The sequence below is a fragment of the Ranitomeya imitator genome, chromosome 2 (assembly GCF_032444005.1).
Source record: "Ranitomeya imitator isolate aRanImi1 chromosome 2, aRanImi1.pri, whole genome shotgun sequence".
Lineage (NCBI taxonomy): Eukaryota > Metazoa > Chordata > Amphibia > Anura > Dendrobatidae > Ranitomeya > Ranitomeya imitator.
The window spans coordinates 194533285-194557187 of record NC_091283.1 but is presented as its reverse complement, the minus strand read 5'-3'; the positions used below and the strand labels follow the sequence as shown (position 1 = coordinate 194557187).

The following is a 23903-nucleotide window of genomic DNA, read 5'->3' as shown; positions in this document are numbered from 1 at the left end:
TTCCCACAATTATTTTTTTCTTTTTTTAGCATTTTTGATGCTGCATATATTGGTCTTACAGTCTCAGCAAAGTGTGTTGGACTTATAGGAATCCCATGTCCATTGTGCTTCTTTTAATTTTTTTTTTTACGCAGAGCAAACTGACCTGTGGAGCGCTTTCGATATCCCCAATGTGTCAATTTCTTGTGCGTTTTTTTTTCTACAGTTGGAAGCTTACAAAGAATACTATCTTTTTGAGGCAGCACCTCACAGACAGCAGACACCTTTTATTTGTTAATATATAAATATATTTATATATATATATATATTTGTAAACCTCCTTAAAGAGACTTTTCACTAGATTTTTTTATTTTTAATTGAGTGCCTCCTCCAATTGCCACTGCTCCATTGATTATGGAACTGTTTTTCTTTTTATGCTGTGCCCCTCTGATCTGAAGTTATGACCCCTTGTAGAAATTGTGTAAAATTTCTCATTAACCACTGGGCGTAGACCACAGGACTTCTGTGTGAGCATTTACCTTTTCTCCTCTGATGCTGACCAATCAAAACACAGCCACGCCCCCGGAGTGGCTCTGTGGCTCACGCCCAGTTTGTTGAAGGGAAAATTAGCATCATTATTACTAGGGGGCATAATTTTAGAATGGAAGGGCACAGAAAAAAAGAAAAACTGATCCAGAATCAGAGGGGCAGTGGCAATTGGAGGAGGGACTCCGTTTAAATTTAAAAAATCCAGTGAAAAATCCCCTTTAAATTAATGTACTCTGTAGGTGTCTCTACACATAGGTGTGTCTCATCACTATAGTGGTGGAATATATATATATATATATATATATATATATATATATACACACACACACACATACATACATGTACAGTGTTTGTTTGATTTTCAGAGATGATGAATTATTTCTGATCTTTTTGCATTCCTTCGCAGAGATCCATTCGATCATTTGCTAATGATGACCGCCATGTCATGGCGAAACACTCTACCATATACCCATCTCCAGAAGAGTTGGAGGCTGTCCAGAACATGGTATCCACGGTGGAGTGTGCCCTAAAGCACGTCTCCGATTGGATGGATGAACGCACCAAACCTTCGACAGAAAATGACCTGCAAAGTAAATCAGAAGAAAAGGAAGAAAATGCTGTGTAAGTTGGGTCTGCACTTATCTAAGGGTTACAGAAAAAAAATGACCGTATTTTACGTAAAAGTCAAAGGAAATGAGAGCAATGTCAGATTATTCCTACATTTCCAGTAGGAATAAAGGCAGAACGGTACTGTACAGAATGATAAAATAACAAGTACTAAACAATACAAATATTAAGTACAAGTATTTAGTAGAACAGACTTGGTTGGAGTCTAAAAAAAAAAAAATTGAAGTTTTGCTTTAATTTTTTACGATTTTTGATATTTTTATGGTGTTATCCTTTTAGGTTGTCGGTATAATTTTTTGGGACCCCACCTATAAGGATGAGCACTTGTGATATAAATGGATCAGTATCGTGCATGCTTGACCACTGCTCCACTCAGCCTTTTGGTTGGTTTGCTGTGGAGGGATGGTCTGAGACCCCCTGATTTGTCCAAGTAGATAGGTTTGCTGGAATACCCCTTTTTAGTAACATACATTGGAAAACCGATTTAAAAGAGATTATTTGACCATGTTTTTTTTTTCTAGCCTATCAAAGAGTGGCATGATGTAGGGTCAGAGACCCTGATTCCAGATATGTGTCACTTAATGGGCTGTTTGCTGCAGTTTTGATAAAACAGGACTTTATCTGTTGCGGATCTTCTAGACTTAGTCCAGGTGATAAAAGTGATGATATCAGAACTACAGCAAGAAGCCCAGTAAGTGACCCAGCACTGGAATTAGAGTCTCTGCCCCTATATTATGGCTCCCTCAGATCGGGAAGAATAAAACCTTAGGGATACATTCCCTATGAAACAATTGGTTCAATAAAAGGAAAGTCTTGAATTTGCTTTTTAAACTACTAAGTTTCATTAATTGCAAAGTGTGTTAAATTTTGTGTTCAGCTGGTCAGTGCACCTGTCCGGCCATGATTTGCATGGGGTTATGTATATTTCTCTTTTGCTTTGCATCTATCCTATTTTTCTAACATGTTCATTTTTGCTTTTGGGCTTTTTTTTTCTAAAAAGGTTTATAGCGAACCATGCATGAAAATGTTATCTCCCATTACACTGACGGACTCTCTGCCACCATCGTTTCATTATGCCATATTATTAGTATTTAATTTCCTTCCTGGCCATGAGAAAACCCAGTATAGACATCAGCCACTTCCACACCACGTCAGAGCAGTGCAGAGATGGAATATTTGCTTCTTAGCAACAGACCTTACAGCGCTGACCGGTCAGCCGGGGCGGCAGCCATCATTGAACTCCGTGTGTTGGCTGTCTGGTGCAGCTAGGCATGAAATCTGTCCAGTCGGACTTTTAATCCTGGGAGTTCAGTGGTTTTCTCCTGCACATTTACATGGTGCCCCCGGGTGCAGTAGAGATTACAGTTAGTTCTCGCTTCTCTGGTAGTAAACACTTCGTCAGAGCTTTGAAAGGATGACTTTGCTATAAAAGGTCTGTCAAAATAAATGTAGTGTCACTTATGGCCGCTGGCAGCGTGTTATGTAGCCCTGTAAACACTCTCCTCCAAATTGAAATTGCAGCAACAAGAAGGTAAAGTTGTGGGATAATTGAAGTCGCAAGATGGATAGTCGTGTTACGGACCTGCCAATGATGAAAAACTGGAAACAAAACTTTTCAATGTATTCAGTCTGGAGTAGCCACGCGCAGGAATCCCCCACGTAAAGGCGATGGCTGCTATCAATGAGGTTTTTAATGGTCGACTGAGGGATGTTCGGCAGCGCCACATTCACTTTGGCTCAGGAATCATCAAGATCCGCTGCTGGCAGCTCACTTTGTAATGACGTTCTCAATGGGAGACAAGTCCAGAGGCGCTGCAGCCATGGGAGCACGTTTAGGCCACACAGGCTGCTCACAGTAGTACGAGCAACATGCGGCCTGGTGTTGTCGTGATGAAAAATGACTCCCGGGACACTTTGGAGAAATGGTCGTACTACTGGTTCCACCACCAATCACTGTAATTCTGAGCTGTTACTGTACCTGGAATGAAGACTATAGAGGTCCGGCTACTGTATCTTATGTCAATCCACACCATAATCCCAGGATTAGGACCAGGCTGAGGTTTCCTCAGGAAGGTTTCTTCATGGTTACCCACGTGGTCTCCAGACCAAATTCAGATTATCATTGTGTACAAGACAATAGTGGGACTGATCGCTGGAGAGGATAGACCTCCATTCCAGCCTCCATTGCCCTCTGATGGTTTGTGTAGACACCTTAGACTTTACGTGATGTCCCATTTCACTTGCATACTAGAACGGATCAATTCAGGACCACCCCAGGCTGCACGTTGCTTGTAACACTGTGAGGCCTAAATGTGGTACAGTGTCCATGGACCAGTCTCCAATCAAGGACATCTGGGATGTCATTTTTGAGCAATTGCAATTTTAGCCGCCAGCAGCGGATTTTGATGATTTGTCCAAGTGCATTCAGCGCAGAAGAATACTCCTCAGACGACCATTGATAGCAGCCAAGACGTGTAAGTGCAGAGATTTCTGCACGTGGCGCTAATACTTGATACTGATTAATTTGAGATGTTTGTTTCCATTTTTTCATCATTTGCACGTCTATCTATCCGGTGATTTCCATAATTTCATGACTTTACCGTCTTGGTTTTGCAATGTTGAGGAGTGTGTGGCATTAAGCTTTAGTCTACTGATGGTCGCATACCTGTATCATCACCAAGGCATTTAGTATTTTTAGGGGGCTTGGAAAACTGAATCGTGCTACACCGATATCAATGTCAGATTCTCAAGGACTACCAACATTTTTGGATAAGAGCCACAAGTTCCAAATGTCACTTTGGAAAAGTTGTTTGGGAACCTAAGGACTTAATCAATCCCTTAAGCTCTTCCCAGGTCAAGTGTAACGGACCTTTTGGAGTTTGTTGCTCCTGCAAAATGGAGACTTAAGTGTCCTTATACAGTGGAAAATGAGGCGTTACCGTACATCCCTTGTCTCACTAGGACAGGCAAAAATAGATATGATCACCAGGCTTTTTTCATGTCCTGAACAGTTTTATCTGTGTACTAGCTGAAGAGCCCGGCGTTGCCTGGGCATAGTAAATATCTGTGGTTAGTTATAGCACCTCACTTGTCTTATTTTCCCATCACGCCTCTCATTTTCCCAATCACATCTTTCATTTTCCCCCTCACACCTCTCATTTTCTCCCTCACTCCTCTCATTCCCCCTTAACACTTGTCATTTCAACCTCACATCTGTCATTTTCTGATCACTCCACTATTTTTCCTCACTCCTCTCATTTTGCACTCACGCCTTTTCATTTTCACCTCACACCTCTCATTTTCACCTCATCACCTCAGTATATACATGTTTGTCATCTCCCTTATATATAGTATACATCTGTATGTCATCTCCTGTATATACTATATACCTGTATGTCATCTCCCCTGTATATAGTATATACTCGCTGTGTGTCATCTCCCCTATATATAGTATATACCTGAATGTCATCTCCTATATATAGTATATACCTGTATGTCATCTCCTCCTGTATATAGTATATACCTGTGTGTCATCTCCCCTGTATATAGTATATATCTGTGTGTCATCTCCTCCTGTATATAGTATATACCTGCATGTCATCTTCTATATATAGCATATACCTGTATGTCATCTCCTCCTGTATATAGTATATACCTGTAGGTCATCTGCTCCTGTATATAGTATATACCTGTGTGTCATCTCCTCCTGTATATAGTATATACCTGTATGTCATCTCCTCCTGTATATATATGTACCTGTATGTCATCTCCTCCTCTATATAGTATATACCTGTGTGTCATCTCTCCTGTATATAGTATATGTATGTGTGTCATCTCCCCTGTATATAGTATATACCTGTGTGTCATCTCCTCCTGTATTAGACCTCGTTCACACGTTATTTGCTTCGTATTTTTACCTCAGTATTTGTAAGATAAATTGGCAGCCTGATAAATCCCGAGCCAACAGGAAGCCCTCTCCCCTGGCAGTATATATTAGCTCACACATACACATAATAGACAGGTCATGTGACTGACAGCTGCCGTATTTCCTAAATGGTACATTTGTTGAAGTTTGTCTGCTTATTAATCAGATTTTTATTTTTGAAGGATAATACCAGACTTGTGTGCGTTTTAGGGCGAGTTTCGTTTGTCAAGTTGTGTGTGTTGAGTTGCGTGTGGCGACATGCATGTAGCGACTTTTGTGAGATGAGTTTTGTGTGGCAACATGCGTGTAGCAACTTTTTGTGTGTGGAGTTGCATGTGACAGGTTAGTGTAGCAAGTTGTGTGCAGCAAGTTTTGCGCATGGCGAGTTTTGCGCGTGGCAAGTTTTATGTGTGGTGCCTTTTGAGTATGTGAAAGTTTTGTGTGAGGCAACTTTTGCATGTGTTGCAACTTTTGTGCATGTGGCAATTTTTCAGCGTGTGCAAGTTTTGCGTGTGGCGAGTTTTCCGTGAGGTGAGTTTTGCACTTGTGGCGAGTTTTGCAAGAGCCTAGTTTTTGCATGTGGTGAGTTCTGCGCGTGGTGAGTTTTGAGCGGCGACTTTTGTGTTTCGACTTTTATGTGGCGAGGTTGGTGTATGTGTGGTGAAATGTGTGCTGAGGGTGGTATATGTGTTCAAGCACGTGGTAGTGTGTGGCGCATTTTGTGTGTGTGTTCATATCCCCGTGTGTGGTGAGTATCCCATGTCGGGGCCCCACCTTAGCAACTGTACGGTATATATTCTTTGGCGCCATCGCTCTCATTCTTTAAGTCCCCCTTGTTCACATCTGGCAGCTGTCAATTTGCCTCCTACACTTTTCCTTTCACTTTTTCCCCATTGTGTAGATAGGGGCAAAATTGTTTGGTGAATTGGAAAGCGCGGGGTTAAAATTTCACCTCACAACATAGCCTATGACGCTCTCAGGGTCCAGACGTGTGACTGTGCAAAATTTTGTAGCTGTAGCTGCGACGCCTCCAACACTTTTCCTTTCACTTCTTTCCCCATTATGTAGATAGGGGCAAAATTGTTTGGTGAATTGGAACGCGCGGGGTTAAAATTTCGCCTCACAACATAGCCTATGACGCTCTCTGGGTCCAGACGTGTGACTGCAAAATTTTGTGGCTGTAGCTGCGACGGTGCAGATGCCAATCCCGGACACACACACACACACACACACACACACACACACACACACACACACACACACACACACATTCAGCTTTATATATTAGATATGAGTGGTGCGTTATATGTATATTATAGGAATACTAGGTAATAACATTTATAAGAAATATACAGTGGGGAAAATAAGTATTTGTTACTCTGCCAATTTTGCAAGTTTTCCCACCTACAAATAATGGAAAGGTCTGTAATTTGTATCGTAGGTACACTTCACCTGTGAGAGACAGAATCTAACAATAAAAACCAGAAAATCACATTGTATGTTATTGCATGAAATAAGTATTTGATCACCGACCAATCACCAAGAATTCTGTCTCTCACAGACCTGTTAGTCTTTCTGTAAGAAGCCTCCTCTTCTGTATTCATTACCTGAATTAATTCCACCTGTTTGACCTCGTTACTTGTATAAAAGACCCCTGTCCACACACTCAATCACTTGACAACCTCTCCACCATGGCCAAGATCAAAGAGCTGTCTAAGGACACCAGGGACAAAATTATAGACCTGTGCTGGGATGGGCTACAGACAATAGGCAAGCAGCTGGGTGAGAAGGCAACAACTGTTAGCGCAATTGTTAGAAAATGGAAGAAACATTTGTCTCCATGCAAAATCTTGCCTCATTGGGTAAGGCTGATTCTAAGAAAGAACAGGAATGCGCCCAGAACTGCACGGGAGGACCTGGTCAATGACCTGAAGAGAGCTGGGACCACAATCTCAAATAGTACCGTTAGTAACACACTACGCCGTCATGGATTATAATCCTGCAGGGCACGCAAGGTCCCCCTGCTCACGCCAGCACATGTCCAGGCCCATTTGAAGTTCGTCAATGACCATCTGGATGATCCTGAGGAGGCATGGGAGAAGGTCATATGGTCAGATGAGACCAAAATAGAACTTTCTGTTTCAACTCCACTCGCCGTGTTTGGTGGAAGAAGAGGGATGAGTACAACCTCAAGAACACCCTCCCAACCGCGAAGCATGGTGTTGGAAAAAAAATCATACTTTTGGGGTGCTTTTCTGCAAATGGGGCAGGACAACTGCACCGTATTTAAGGGAGGATGGAAGGGGTCAGGTATCACAAGATTTTGGCTAACAACCTCCTTCCTCAGTTAAGAGCATTGAAGATGGTTCGTGGCTCGGTCTTCCAGCACGACAATGGCCCGAAACACACAGCCAGGACAACTAAGGAGTGGCTCCATAAGAAGCATCTCAAGGTCCTGGAGTGGCCTAGCCAGTCTCCAGACCTGAACCCAATAGAAAATCTTTGGAGGGAGCTGAAACTCAATGTTGCCCAGCGACATCCCTGAAACCTGAAAGATCTGGAGAAGATCTGTATGGAGGAGTGGGCCAAAATCCCTTCTGCAGTGTGTGCAGACGTGGTCAAGAACTACAGGAAACGTCTGACCTCTGTAATTACAAACAAAGGTTCCTGTACCAAATATTAAGTTATGTTTTTCTATTGTATCAACTTATTTCATGCAATAAAATGCAAATTAAAGGGATCCTGTCACCCCCAAAATCGATGATGAGGTAAGCCCACTGTCATTAGGGGCTTTTCTACAGCATTCTGTAATGCTGTAGATAAGCCCCCGATGTTACCTGAAAGAGGAGAAAAAGAGGTTAGATTATACTCACCCAGTGGCGGTCCTGGTCCGGTCCGATGGGTGTCTCAGGTCCGCTCCGGCGCCTCCTATCTTCATTCCATGACGTCCTCTTCTGGTCTTCATGTTGCGGCTCCAGCGCAGGCGTACTGATTTGCCATTTTTATCGGGCTTCTGACCTTTCCGGCGCCTGCGCACTGCAGTAATTTGCTCTGCCCTCAACCGGGCAGAGAATTACGTCTGCGCCGGAGCCGCGGCGTGAAGACAAGAAGAGGACGTCATCGTAAGAAGATGGGAGGCCCCGGACTGCGACACCCATTGCATCCGGACCGCCCCTGGGTGAGTATAATCTAACGTCTTTTTCTCCTCTTTCAGGTAACATCGGGGGCTTATCTACAGCATTACAGAATGCATTACAGAATGCTGTAGATAAGCCCCTGATGACGGTGGGCTTACCTCACCATCAATTTTGGGGGTGACCGATCCCCTTTAATTATGTAAAAATCATACAACGTGATTTCTGTTTTTTGTTTTTTTTTTTGGATTCTGTCTTTCACAGGTGAAGTGTGCCTACGATAAGAATTACAGACCTCTCCATTCTTTGTAGGTGAGAAGTCTTGCAAAACCGGCAGAGTATCAAATACTTGTTCTCCCCACTGTATATACAATGTTTTATTTTCAATGGGAAATAACATGATTGGAAACTTGTTAATTTTCATGAGAAAATGAGAAGCTTTGGAGCCCACGATTTCCAGATATTATTAGTTTCTTCTAATGTAAGTCCCTCGCCGCCCTTTATAGCGGATCCATCACTAGATTTCACAATATACCTGTCGTGACTCTCGGCTCCGCGTTTACTGCCGCCTACATTTACACAATTGTGCAATAAGATGATTTTCTTTTCGAGGCCCATAATGTATTCCAGATACTCCATTCAACGGTTGTCACAAAGATACAAGGATATGGCAGCAATCTTTCACTTAGAACACCCTCATTGTGATTTCTGACTAAAGGGGTACATATTTTTCTATCTTGACTTGAACATTCCTGCAAAAATTACGTGTTTACCTATTTCATCTTGACGGGAGCAGAGATGCACATGCCAGACCTTCTCTCCATTCATTGTCTATGGGTCTGCCGGACGCAGCTGAAAATTTGCATAAAAAAAAAAGCTGCAAAAACGCCTAGTGTGACGCCTACCAATTTCAGCCTCATCAACCTCTTTGGAAAATGCTTTAAAGAGAACCTATCGCCTCCTAGAAAACTTGAAAATACCCAAATACCCAATTTTTCTAAAATATATATGATGTGGTGGAAAAAAATCTCATCTAATTTAGGGATAAAAAAAAACTGTCCCTTTTAAGAAAGATTAGACAAAATCTGCTTCTCCACTGTCTCACTATTGTGACAGCTTTATGAGACTTCTTGCCTTTGAGCTGGAAGATACCACTCTGTATGGGGGAAACTAGGAGTGTGCAGCATGCGAATACAGGGAAGATCTGTGCTGTGGATGACTTCATGTTGGATGTAGTTATGTAAGATGTATTCCTGTGTATTATGGAGCAGCAGGGGGAAAGGAGGAGGCAAGAAGTCGCAACAACAACGGTAAATCCTTTCACCTCTTACTGTCAGTTCTTGGCTTCCTTTTCATCATTTATTGTTAGTACATCCCAGTGTAATATTAAGAGCCAACCTCAGATTTATTAATGATACGTATTCGAGAAAAGACTTAGGCCATGTGCACACGATGCGGATTTAGTGCGGATCCGCAGCGGATTTTTCAGCGCAGAAACGCTGCAGATCCGCACTGTGATTCACAGTACAATGTAAATAAAAAAAAAAATAAAGCTGTGCAGATGGTGCGGAAAAATCCGTGCGGAAACGCTGCGGATTTAAAAGAAGTGCATGTCACTTCTTTTGTGCGGATCTGCAGCGTTTCTGCACCCTTCCATTAAAGAAATCCGCAGGGGTAAAAACCACAGAAAATCCGCACAAAATCAGCATCAGTTCTGCATAAAAACTGCACAAAATCCGCGGCAAATCTGCACCTGCGGATTCTGCCAGGAGATCCGGATTTTGTGCAGAAAATTCTGCACTCCATTCCGCAACGTTGGCACATAGCCTTAGAATTCCATCTGCTGACACTTTTTATGATTTTCTCAAAAATACGGTAAGTCTACTTTGTCATCTTTTTCTCCTTTTAATCGGGGGTATCTGCTCCTACAATGTTTTACTAGTTCTGAATCTCAGTAGGGAAAGATGTATGACCAAGTATAGCGTGCAAAAGTGAAAATTACATTTGCATGTAGACCTTGGTGAAAAACTGTCTATTGACTTTCATCATATTTAGAAGTGTTTTAGACATTTTCTGTGCTCTCGCCCCAAAGAACTGATCAGACAGCAAAAAAAAAGCTCTTTTCTCTCCCCCCACCCCCACCCCCCCAAGGAACTGCTCAGGCAGCAAGAAAGCATGTGTTGAAGTTTGGAAGTGCATTGGGGCTTCACGATGCACTTGTAGCTTCTCAGCCTCCCGCTGTATTTCCAATTTACAGTGCATCACATTGACAGCTCAGTGGCCAAGTACCAAAGCAGACATGTCAATCAGCCAGGAGACGGTGCCGCTAGTTAGGGAATACAGGGTTAGGGTGCAGTCAGACAGCCGCATAGATCCTAAGGCAGTGCACAGACTGGCTGGCAGCTTTGCTGAGCGTGACAGCTGCATACAAATACCTGAATCTGTCACGCTCGGGTCAGGAGAGCCACCGACCAGTCTATGCACTGCGTTCCGATCTCAGTCCGATTTATACGGCCGTCTGATCGCACCCTAAGGCTGAGAGGCGGTAAGTGCATCGTCACGCCCCAATGCACTTCCAAACACCGCTTTAAAACACAATTCCTGGCAACTGGATCGTTACTTTGGGGTCCTAAAGGGATCAGCTGGTTTATCTTTTAAAGAGCTACACGGTCTTTAATGGTTTGGAGGGGAGGAGAGGTAAACGTTTTTGACAGGTTCCCTTTAAAGGGTTTAATAAATGTTTTAATTGCCGCTCGGTTGATTTCCCAGGCAAATAATTATGTATGTATATATTTTTTGTGTGCGTGTTTATTTTGCATTACTAAATAAATGTTAATATGCCTGGCTGCGAGTCGCTCATCTCTGTGCCTAAGTGAGGGACATTGCTGAGCCAGCAGACGCGCGTCTAGGCTTCGTGTACTTAGAGGCGTCCTCACGCTGCGCTTCCTGCAGGCTAAGCACTATCCACCTCGCGAGCAGCCTATTATTCAGAGCGCAGGTAGAATGATCTTCCCAGTGGGATTTAGTAACCCTGTGCAATCTCTCAACTTGAAATAAATGCCAGTCTCACAGATGGCGGCGCTCCTGTTTACAGTTTGGCTTCTTTGCCGCTCCTTTTGTCCGTGTAATCCCTCCGAGCCGGCCCCGCGCTCCGCTCATTTTAATGACTGCTCTCACAATAGTCAGAGAGGTTATTATCCTCCTTTATGGACCCAGCTCCTTCCTAAATTCAGGACTCTCTGCAGACGGCTTTAAGAATGCAAAAAAAGGGAAACAAATACTGACAAATTCAGCAATGAGCGCTCGGAGTGGTGTGCGCCATTTTCAGGATCATTTTAGGTCTCGACACACCGGTGTATAAATAGATGAGTCCCTCGCCCCCGGCACTGATTAGTGTGCATCTCTATGCGGAGCTTCATGTGCTCACTCGTCCCCCAGAGGATTGTTGGCACTGATGTATATGAGGTGTATACTGCACCGACATGCTACAAAGCCGTCCAGTGCCATTAACACGTCCTGACGATAGAAAGTCACTTTCTGATGCCACAACTGGATGCTGTAGATGAGCTGCACTTTTCTGGGAAGTTTCCTTTCCCGTGTTACCTTTCATCAAGATGTTCTGCAGCAGCAGAGGTGTAATATAAGAAATAATAAATGCTATGAATAAAAAAAATCTAGAAATCATCTTACAGTTTCATGTCCTTTAGCTTTGTTTAAGGAACCCCTCAATGACCTCTAGGCTTCTCATAATTTTCGGTAGGGTGGACGGTATCCTATTTACTAAAGTGGCGATAAATAGGTTACCGCATCGATGGAGGAGTGATCGCGAGTGTCAGAACGGGACACTTTCATCCTCATTAGAATACAGTGGTAGTGCGCATGCCCGGCTAGCGGCACTATTCATCCCCTATGGGGCTGCCCAAATCAGCAACGCCATAGGGAATGGATGAAGGGGTGATCGGACTTGCGTACCACCACACCATTACAACGGGGATAAAATAGCCCCGTCTAGTGCAGGTACAAGATCTTGGACACCTACCAATCCATATTTCATCACCTACCCACTTGTTTTCACTGGACAACCCCTTTAAAAAAATATATTTTTTGCTCCTCCCTTGGTCCATATAGCCCCTCAGTTAGTGGCTGCCTGTAGACGCACAGTACATATAGCAAATTAGCAGCAAATTGCCATTCCTGATTCAAGCCCACAAGTCAACATTTGAACCTACAGGCAGACTTTCCATGGAGGTTGGGTGGTCCTCGCCGCATTGAGTCAGCTTACTACTTCTCGGAGAAGATTTACTCATTTGCATGGTCCAATCCCAGGGTGCATTGCCTTGGCTTGCCCAGGGCTCCGTTCCACTGCTGTGGACAGTGATTGGCCTTACCCAGTCACATGGTGATCCACGTCACTGATGTCACATCCGCTGCCCCCATGTGACAGCATGAGGTCAATCACGGATGAACCAAAGACTGGCATGGAGGACTGGGGTCCTGGGGAGGCGGTGTAAGGACAGGAGAGAATAAAGTCATTTTATTACTGTTTTTTTCATCGCTTCCTGTCATTTATAATGCTTATTGATAGACATTAGAACAAAATAAACATCTTTCCAAGGCCGGCAGACACTTTTGATTTGGACCAATTTTTCTCCGAGGTTCTGTTTGTTAATGGCCACAGTGCGATTGTGCACCTACACGCTGCACTTATACCAACCTGTGCTGCAGCTCTTTTCTTTGGTTTTGCCTTAGTTTTTTGTACTTTGTACGTACCTTTTTGGGCTTCCCATGGGCAGGTGGTTAAACAGTCAGGCCTGGGTCACACTCTGCCCCCATCTATTGAGGCCTGCTGGCACATAGAGAGGTTTAATACTAGAGATAGGACCGTCCCGATGGGGTCACCTTGTCGTGGCTGATGGCTTTTGCACTTTTTTGATCAAAGCATTATCAGCTATATTATTTACATGTATTACTATTTACTTACTACAGGTTATTCGCTCATTTTTTTTTTTTTAATCCTAGGTTATGTTTAATGGTCACAGTGACAATGTGACCCTACACACTGTGCTCCAGCTCACTACTTTGGTTCTCTTATTCTTTTTTCATAACTCAATAGTATACATCATAATAATAAGCTTTGTTATATTTATTATTGGAGAACTCGGCTTCTTTCTCACCCTGGACGGATCATTTATTCTAAGTTCAGTGGTAAATGAGTCTTAAGTGAATGCAGGTGCTTCCATCACTGAGATGGGAGATGACAGTCGGAGCTCATAGAGTTCTATGGAGAGGTCTCTGCGGAATATCTGTGAATTCCGCTAGCTCCGCCCCTCTTCATAGACATTTATACGCACCAACTGCCATCTCCTATTTCAGGAATGGGAAATTGTGTCTTCACTGACTACAGATTCACCCATTAATTGCAGATGATCAGTCCAGGAGGAGAAAGAGGCGGATTTCTCTGATGAGCTATATTATAAAGTTTCCTATTTTCATGTGCCCTATTCAGTTATTAAATAACGGTGAATCTCTACTCATTGGCTCTCTGCGAATCCGCCGCTGTGATTGTCTGATCCCACTCTGCTTGTTTTTCAGGGATGAGAGTGGTCGGGTGCTGTGTGGAGTCATGAGAATTGGCCTCGTTGCCAAAGGCTTACTCATTAAAGACGATATGGAGCTGGAGCTGGTTCTCCTGTGTAAGGAGAAACCAACAGAGAGCTTATTAGTAACAGTCCGTGAAAATCTCCCTCTGCAGATCCAGGTGAGGACCATATCAGCCGGCAACGGAATTATTAATAATGTTTTATTATAAATAGGACCGAGTTCACATTAGTCATTTCACTTTTTTTTTGGTCTTTATGACAGCAAGATTAACACAGTCCCAATAAGTCAATGGGATCCATTAAGATGGTAGAGGGACTAAGGTTTTATTCTCATTGCAATCAGGTTTTATTTAATTTTTATTATTCATGCTCAACGATTTCTCTAGATGAAAAATATAATGTATTAATGCGTACAAAGTGCAAAAATAAAATACTTATCTCATTGAATTAAAGAGGTCGCCCCTTTTCAAAAAACTTTGTTGAGGTCCAGCGCTGTGTCTCTTTTTTTTTGCAATGAGCATAACCTGAAGGCAGACGTTTTCTGAAATAGGGGCAACGTCTGTAAGAAAAGTGCCCCAATATCAGCTCCCTTTGGCTTGGTTCCCACACAGGAGATCAGTGATGTGTATAAAGTGGCTGATTTCTGTCGCTAAGATACTGAAATATCCGTCTTATATAATTAGAATATGTAAGATTACTACTGAAGATCCTAAACAGACGGTTACAGCTTTACTTTGGCAAAGAGCTGCCAGAGGAACAAGCAGGATTCAGAAACGGCAGAGGAACAAGAGATGTGATTGCTAACATTAGATGGAGAATGGAGAAGGCCAAAGAATACAACCAGAAGATCCGTTTTTGCTCCATCAACTACAGCAAAGCCTTCGACCTTGTTGATCACCAGAAACTTTGGAATACCGTGAAGGATATGGGTGCATCAAACTATCTGATCAGCCTCATTTGGAACCTTTACATCAACCAAGAAGCAACAGTCCAAACGGAACATGGTGACCCGGCATGGTCAAAGTAGAGCAAGGCTGCGTGCTGTCACTATTTCTCTTCAATTTATAAATATATAGAAGTTGTTTTCAGGAAGGCTGGACTTGCCGGAAAAGCGTAGATGGAAAGAAGGACTTATTACTGAGTGTCAAGGTGGAAAGCTCGAACTGGGACTGGTGCTCAACACAAAGAAGACGGAGATATTGACTACTGCCAGGTTCAGCCGGGACACATTTGAGATGGACGGCAAGAAGTTGTAAAGGGCTTCAACCTACTGGGATCGATGATCACGCAAGATGCAGCAAAGACACCGGAAGTCAATAGGAGAATGGGCATATCAACAATGAAGTTACTGGTCAAGGTCTTCAAATCGAGGAACATTTCACAGGTGATGAAGATACTGCTCGTACATTGTCCGGTCTTTTCTGTGGTCACATATGGATACTAAACCTGGATGGAAAAAAAAGACAGAAGAAGAATTGATGCCTTGGAAATGTGGTGCTGGAGAAGGATGTTATCAACACCATGGATGGTAAGAAGAACAAAGTAATCAGTCTAGGAACAAAACAGGCCAGACATGTCTCTCGAAGCAAGGATCACCAAGCTGCGACTTGCCTGCTCAGGACACATCAATCTGGAGAAGGACATCATGGTCGGAAGAATAGAAGGAACATGGTGAAGAGGAAAACCAGCAACCCAATGGCGTGATACAATCAAGATAATAATAATATAATAATAATAATAATTTTTATTTATATAGCGCCAACATATTCCGCAGCGCTTTACAAATTATAGAGGGGACTTGTACAGACAATAGACATTACAGCATAACAGAAATACAGTTCAAAACAGATACCAGGAGGAGTGAGGGCCCTGCTCGCAAGCTTACAAACTATGGGGAAAAGGGGAGACACGAGAGGTGGATGGTAACAATTGCTTTAGTTATTCGGACCAGCTATAGTGTAAGGCTCAGGTGTTCATGTAAAGCTGCATGAACCAGTTAACTGCCTAAGTATGTAGCAGTACAGACACAGAGGGCTAATACTGCATAAAGTGTATGAGAACATGATGCGAGGAACCTTTTTTTTTTTTTTTATAAATAGGCCACACAGGGATCGTTAGGTTAATGCATTGAGGCGGTAGGCCAGTCTGAACAAATGAGTTTTTAGGGCACGCTTAAAACTGTGGGGATTGGGGATTAATCGTATTAACCTAGGTAGTGCATTCCAAAGAATCGGCGCAGCACGTGTAAAGTCTTGGAGACGGGAGTGGGAGGTTCTGATTATTGAGGATGCTAACCTGAGGTCATTAGCGGAGCGGAGGGCACGGGTAGGGTGGTAGACTGATACCAGGGAGGAGATGTAGGGTGGTGCTAAGCCATGGAGTGCTTTGTGGATGACGGTGGAGAAGACCCTGGTGGACCTATCTAGGCTTGCACAAGGTTGATCTTCCTACGAAACGTTCATCAAGTCGCCTGTTGTGAATTCTGTGGCAGAGCTCCCTCCTGTGGTCACGAGTGGTACTGCGGCTTCTGAGTTTCCTTCCTCAGGTGATGTGGTGAAGTCGTTAGGTGCTGCTCTATTTAACTCCACCTAGTGCTTTGCTCCTGGCCTCCAGTCAATGTTCCAGTATTGGTCTTGCTTTCTCCTGGATCGTTCCTGTGGCCTCTCTGCCCAGCATAAGCTAAGTACTGCTTGTGTTACTTTTGTTGCTATATTTTCTGTCCAGCTTGCTGTTTTTGTTTTTCTTGCTTGCTGGAAGCTCTGAGACGCAGAGGGAGCACCTCCGTACCGTTAGTCGGTGCGGAGGGTCTTTTTGCCCCTCTGCGTGGTTGTTTGTAGGTTTTTGTGTTGACCGCAAAGCTCTCTTTCTATCCTCGGTCTATTCAGTAAGTCGGGCCTCACTTTGCTAAATCTATTTCATCTCTGTGTTTGTATTTTCATCTTACTCACAGTCATTATATGTGGGGGGCTGCCTTTTCCTTTGGGGAATTTCTCTGAGGCAAGGTAGGCTTATTTTTCTGTCTTCAGGGCTAGCTAGTTTCTCAGGCTGTGCCGAGTTGCATAGGGAGCGTTAGGCGCAATCCACGGCTACCTCTAGTGTGGTATGATAGGATTAGGGATTGCGGTCAGCAGAGTTCCCACGTCTCAGAGCTTGTCCTATTTTATTTGTAACTATCAGGTCACTTGTGTGCTCTTAACCACCAGGTCCATTGTGGTTCTGAATTACCTAATCACAACAGTACTGGAGGCCAAAGTACTAATGCTTCTCAATAGAGGGAAAAAAGAAGTTCTGAGACCATTTTTTTTTCTTTGCACTGTGTTTTGCCTTTTTTTTCCCCTAGACATTTGGGTAGTTCAGAACACAGGTGTAGTGATGGACATTAAAGGTCTGTCTTCATGTGTGGATCATCTCACTGCAAGAGTACAAAATATTCAAGACTTTGTGGTTCAGAATTCTATGTTAGAACCAAGAATTCCTATTCCTGATTTGTTTTCTGGAAATAGAGCAAAATTTCTGAGTTTTAAAAATAATTGTAAACTGTTTCTGGCTTTGAAACCTCGCTCCTCTGGTGACCCAGTTCAACAAGTTAAGATCATTATTTCTTTATTACGTGGCGACCCTCAAGACTGGGCATTTTCCCTTGCGCCAGGAGATCCTGCATTATGTAATATTGATGCGTTTTTCCTGGCGCTTGGATTGCTGTACGATGAACCTAATTCGGTGGATCAGGCAGAGAAAAATTTGCTGGCTCTGTGTCAGGGTCAGGATGAGATAGAGATTTATTGTCAGAAGTTTAGAAAGTGGTCCGTGCTCACTCAGTGGAATGAAGGTGCGCTAGCAGCTATCTTCAGAAAGGGTCTCTCTGAAGCCCTTAAGGATGTCATGGTGGGATTTCCCATGCCTGCTGGTCTGAATGAGTCTATGTCTTTAGCCATTCAGATCGGTCGACGCTTGCGTGAGCGTAAATCTGTGCACCATTTGGCGGTATTATCCGAGCATAAACCTGAGCCTATGCAGTGCGATAGGACTTTGACCAGAGTTGAACGGCAAGAACACAGACGTCAGAATGGGCTGTGTTTCTACTGTGGTGATTCCACTCATGCTATCTCCGATTGTCCTAAGCGCACTAAGCGGTTCGCTAGGTCTGCCACCATTGGTACGGTACAGTCAAAATTTCTTTTGTCCGTTACTTTGATCTGCTCTTTGTCATCTTATTCTGTCATGGCATTTGTGGATTCAGGCGCTGCCCTGAATTTGATGGACTTGGAGTATGCCAGGCGTTGTGGGTTTTTCTTGGAGCCCTTGCAGTGTCCTATTCCATTGAGAGGAATTGATGCTACGCCTTTGGCCAAGAATAAGCCTCAGTACTGGACCCAGCTGACCATGTGCATGGCTCCTGCACATCAGGAGGATATTCGCTTTCTGGTGTTGCATAATCTGCATGATGTGGTCGTTTTGGGGTTGCCATGGCTACAAGTCCATAACCCAGTATTAGATTGGAAATCAATGTCTGTGTCCAGCTGGGGTTGTCAGGGGGTACATGGTGATGTCCCATTTCTGTCTATTTCGTCATCCACCCCTTCTGAGGTCCCAGAGTTCTTGTCTGATTACCAGGATGTATTTGATGAGCCCAAGTCCAATGCCCTACCTCCGCATAAGGATTGTGATTGTGCTATCGATTTGATTCCTGGTAGTAAGTTTCCTAAAGGTCGACTGTTTAATTTATCTGTACCTGAGCACGCCACTATGCGGAGTTACGTGAAGGAGTCCTTGGAGAAGGGTCATTCGCTCGTCATCGTCGCCATTGGGAGCGGGGTTCTTTTTTGTGGCCAAGAAGGATGGTTCGCTGAGACCTTGTATAGATTACCGCCTTCTAAATAAAATCACGGTCAAATTTCAGTACCCCTTGCCGCTGCTATCTGATTTGTTTGCTCGGATCAAGGGGGCTAGTTGGTTCACCAAGATAGATCTTCGTGGTGCGTATAATCTTGTGCGTATTAAGCGGGGCGATGAATGGAAAACTGCATTTAACACGCCCGAGGGCCATTTTGAGTACCTAGTTATGCCTTTCGGACTTGCCAATGCTCCATCGGTGTTTCAGTCCTTTATGCATGACATCTACCGAGAGTACCTGGATAAATTCCTGATTGTATACTTGGATGATATTTTGGTCTTCTCGGATGATTGGGAGTCTCATGTGAAGCAGGTCAGAATGGTGTTCCAGGTCCTGCGTGCTAATTCTTTGTTTGTGAAGGGATCAAAGTGTCTCTTTGGTGTTCAGAAGGTTTCATTTTTGGGGTTCATTTTTTCCCCTTCTACTATCGAGATGGACCCTGTTAAGGTCCAGGCCATCTATGATTGGACCCAGCCGACATCTCTGAAGAGTCTGCAAAAGTTCCTGGGCTTTGCTAATTTTTATCGTCGCTTTATCAGTAATTTTTCTAGTATTGCTAAACCATTGACCGATTTGACCAAGAAGGGTGCTGATGTGGTCAATTGGTCTTCTGCTGCTGTGGAAGCTTTTCAAGAGTTAAAGCGTCGTTTTTCTTCTGCCCCTGTGTTGTGTCAACCAGATGTTTCGCTTCCGTTCCAGGTCGAGGTTGATGCTTCTGAAATTGGAGCGGGGGCTGTTTTGTCGCAGAAAAGTACTGATTGCTCGGTGATGAAACCATGCGCCTTCTTTTCCAGGAAGTTTTCGCCTGCTGAGCGAAATTATGATGTTGGCAATCGAGAGTTGCTGGCCATGAAGTGGGCATTCGAGGAGTGGCGTCATTGGCTTGAAGGAGCTAAGCATCGCGTGGTGGTCTTGACTGATCACAAGAACTTGACTTATCTTTTCTGAAATAGGGGCAACGTCTGTAAGAAAAGTGCCCCAATATCAGCTCCCTTTGGCTTGGTTCCCACACAGGAGATCAGTGATGTGTATAAAGTGGCTGATTTCTGTCGCTAAGATACTGAAATATCCGTCTTATATAATTAGAATATGTAAGATTACTACTGAAGATCCTAAACAGACGGTTACAGCTTTACTTTGGCAAAGAGCTGCCAGAGGAACAAGCAGGATTCAGAAACGGCAGAGGAACAAGAGATGTGATTGCTAACATTAGATGGAGAATGGAGAAGGCCAAAGAATACAACCAGAAGATCCGTTTTTGCTCCATCAACTACAGCAAAGCCTTCGACCTTGTTGATCACCAGAAACTTTGGAATACCGTGAAGGATATGGGTGCATCAAACTATCTGATCAGCCTCATTTGGAACCTTTACATCAACCAAGAAGCAACAGTCCAAACGGAACATGGTGACCCGGCATGGTCAAAGTAGAGCAAGGCTGCGTGCTGTCACTATTTCTCTTCAATTTATAAATATATAGAAGTTGTTTTCAGGAAGGCTGGACTTGCCGGAAAAGCGTAGATGGAAAGAAGGACTTATTACTGAGTGTCAAGGTGGAAAGCTCGAACTGGGACTGGTGCTCAACACAAAGAAGACGGAGATATTGACTACTGCCAGGTTCAGCCGGGACACATTTGAGATGGACGGCAAGAAGTTGTAAAGGGCTTCAACCTACTGGGATCGATGATCACGCAAGATGCAGCAAAGACACCGGAAGTCAATAGGAGAATGGGCAAATCAACAATGAAGTTACTGGTCAAGGTCTTCAAATCGAGGAACATTTCACAGGTGATGAAGATACTGCTCGTACATTGTCTGGTCTTTTCTGTGGTCACATATGGATACTAAACCTGGATGGAAAAAAAAGACAGAAGAAGAATTGATGCCTTGGAAATGTGGTGCTGGAGAAGGATGTTATCAACACCATGGATGGTAAGAAGAACAAAGTAATCAGTCTATGAACAAAACAGGCCAGACATGTCTCTCGAAGCAAGGATCACCAAGCTGCGACTTGCCTGCTCAGGACACATCAATCTGGAGAAGGACATCATGGTCGGAAGAATAGAAGGAACATGGTGAAGAGGAAAACCAGCAACCCAATGGCGTGATACAATCAAGATGACGGTGGAGAAGACCCTGGTGGACCTATCTAGGCTTGCACAAGGTTGATCTTCCTACGAAACGTTCATCAAGTCGCCTGTTGTGAATTCTGTGGCAGAGCTCCCTCCTGTGGTCACGAGTGGTACTGCGGCTTCTGAGTTTCCTTCCTCAGGTGATGTGGTGAAGTCGTTAGGTGCTGCTCTATTTAACTCCACCTAGTGCTTTGCTCCTGGCCTCCAGTCAATGTTCCAGTATTGGTCTTGCTTTCTCCTGGATCGTTCCTGTGGCCTCTCTGCCCAGCATAAGCTAAGTACTGCTTGTGTTACTTTTGTTGCTATATTTTCTGTCCAGCTTGCTGTTTTTGTTTTTCTTGCTTGCTGGAAGCTCTGAGACGCAGAGGGAGCACCTCCGTACCGTTAGTCGGTGCGGAGGGTCTTTTTGCCCCTCTGCGTGGTTGTTTGTAGGTTTTGTGTTGACCGCAAAGCTCTCTTTCTATCCTCGGTCTATTCAGTAAGTCGGGCCTCACTTTGCTAAATCTATTTCATCTCTGTGTTTGTATTTTCATCTTACTCACAGTCATTATATGTGGGGGGCTGCCTTTTCCTTTGGGGAATTTCTCTGAGGCAAGGTAGGCTTATTTTTCTGTCTTCAGGGCTAGCTAGTTTCTCAGGCTGTGCCGAGTTGCATAGGGAGCGTTAGGCGCAATCCACGGCTACCTCTAGTGTGGTATGATAGGATTAGGGATTGCGGTCAGCAGAGTTCCCACGTCTCAGAGCTTGTCCTATTTTATTTGTAACTATCAGGTCACTTGTGTGCTCTTAACCACCAGGTCCATTGTGGTTCTGAATTACCTAATCACAACAGTACTGGAGGCCAAAGTACTAATGCTTCTCAATAGAGGGAAAAAAGAAGTTCTGAGACCATTTTTTTTTCTTTGCACTGTGTTTTGCCTTTTTTTTCCCCTAGACATTTGGGTAGTTCAGAACACAGGTGTAGTGATGGACATTAAAGGTCTGTCTTCATGTGTGGATCATCTCACTGCAAGAGTACAAAATATTCAAGACTTTGTGGTTCAGAATTCTATGTTAGAACCAAGAATTCCTATTCCTGATTTGTTTTCTGGAAATAGAGCAAAATTTCTGAGTTTTAAAAATAATTGTAAACTGTTTCTGGCTTTGAAACCTCGCTCCTCTGGTGACCCAGTTCAACAAGTTAAGATCATTATTTCTTTATTACGTGGCGACCCTCCAGACTGGGCATTTTCCCTTGCGCCAGGAGATCCTGCATTATGTAATATTGATGCGTTTTTCCTGGCGCTTGGATTGCTGTACGATGAACCTAATTCGGTGGATCAGTCAGAGAAAAATTTGCTGGCTCTGTGTCAGGGTCGGGATGAGATAGAGATTTATTGTCAGAAGTTTAGAAAGTGGTCCGTGCTCACTCAGTGGAATGAAGGTGCGCTAGCAGCTATCTTCAGAAAGGGTCTCTCTGAAGCCCTTAAGGATGTCATGGTGGGATTTCCCATGCCTGCTGGTCTGAATGAGTCTATGTCTTTAGCCATTCAGATCGGTCGACGCTTGCGTGAGCGTAAATCTGTGCACCATTTGGCGGTATTATCCGAGCATAAACCTGAGCCTATGCAGTGCGATAGGACTTTGACCAGAGTTGAACGGCAAGAACACAGACGTCAGAATGGGCTGTGTTTCTACTGTGGTGATTCCACTCATGCTATCTCCGATTGTCCTAAGCGCACTAAGCGGTTCGCTAGGTCTGCCACCATTGGTACGGTACAGTCAAAATTTCTTTTGTCCGTTACTTTGATCTGCTCTTTGTCATCTTATTCTGTCATGGCATTTGTGGATTCAGGCGCTGCCCTGAATTTGATGGACTTGGAGTATGCCAGGCGTTGTGGGTTTTTCTTGGAGCCCTTGCAGTGTCCTATTCCATTGAGAGGAATTGATGCTACGCCTTTGGCCAAGAATAAGCCTCAGTACTGGACCCAGCTGACCATGTGCATGGCTCCTGCACATCAGGAGGATATTCGCTTTCTGGTGTTGCATAATCTGCATGATGTGGTCGTGTTGGGGTTGCCATGGCTACAAGTCCATAACCCAGTATTAGATTGGAAATCAATGTCTGTGTCCAGCTGGGGTTGTCAGGGGGTACATGGTGATGTCCCATTTCTGTCTATTTCGTCATCCACCCCTTCTGAGGTCCCAGAGTTCTTGTCTGATTACCAGGATGTATTTGATGAGCCCAAGTCCAATGCCCTACCTCCGCATAGGGATTGTGATTGTGCTATCGATTTGATTCCTGGTAGTAAGTTTCCTAAAGGTTGACTGTTTAATTTATCTGTACCTGAGCACGCCGCTATGCGGAGTTACGTGAAGGAGTCCTTGGAGAAGGGTCATTCGCCCGTCATCGTCGCCATTGGGAGCGGGGTTCTTTTTTGTGGCCAAGAAGGATGGTTCGCTGAGACCTTGTATAGATTACCGCCTTCTAAATAAAATCACGGTCAAATTTCAGTACCCCTTGCCGCTGCTATCTGATTTGTTTGCTCGGATCAAGGGGGCTAGTTGGTTCACCAAGATAGATCTTCGTGGTGCGTATAATCTTGTGCGTATTAAGCGGGGCGATGAATGGAAAACTGCATTTAACACGCCCGAGGGCCATTTTGAGTACCTAGTTATGCCTTTCGGACTTGCCAATGCTCCATCGGTGTTTCAGTCCTTTATGCATGACATCTACCGAGAGTACCTGGATAAATTCCTGATTGCATACTTGGATGATATTTTGGTCTTCTCGGATGATTGGGAGTCTCATGTGAAGCAGGTCAGAATGGTGTTCCAGGTCCTGCGTGCTAATTCTTTGTTTGTGAAGGGATCAAAGTGTCTCTTTGGTGTTCAGAAGGTTTCATTTTTGGGGTTCATTTTTTCCCCTTCTACTATCGAGATGGACCCTGTTAAGGTCCAGGCCATCTATGATTGGACCCAGCCGACATCTCTGAAGAGTCTGCAAAAGTTCCTGGGCTTTGCTAATTTTTATCGTCGCTTTATCTGTAATATTTCTAGTATTGCTAAACCATTGACCGATTTG

At 43.9% G+C, this 23903-nt stretch overlaps 1 protein-coding gene across 4 annotated transcripts in view; it reads left to right on the top strand.

Annotated features, from left to right (window-relative positions):
- The window catches only part of STRBP (spermatid perinuclear RNA binding protein), a 156015-nt gene that overhangs the window by 73526 nt on the left and 58586 nt on the right, over positions 1-23903 (top strand). For all 4 annotated transcript variants that reach the window (XM_069748449.1, XM_069748450.1, XM_069748448.1 and 1 more), the window contains 2 exons: positions 935-1149; positions 13807-13972. In XM_069748449.1, the coding sequence (XP_069604550.1) occupies positions 935-1149; positions 13807-13972 (381 nt within the window). The remainder of the gene's footprint in view (positions 1-934; positions 1150-13806; positions 13973-23903) is intronic.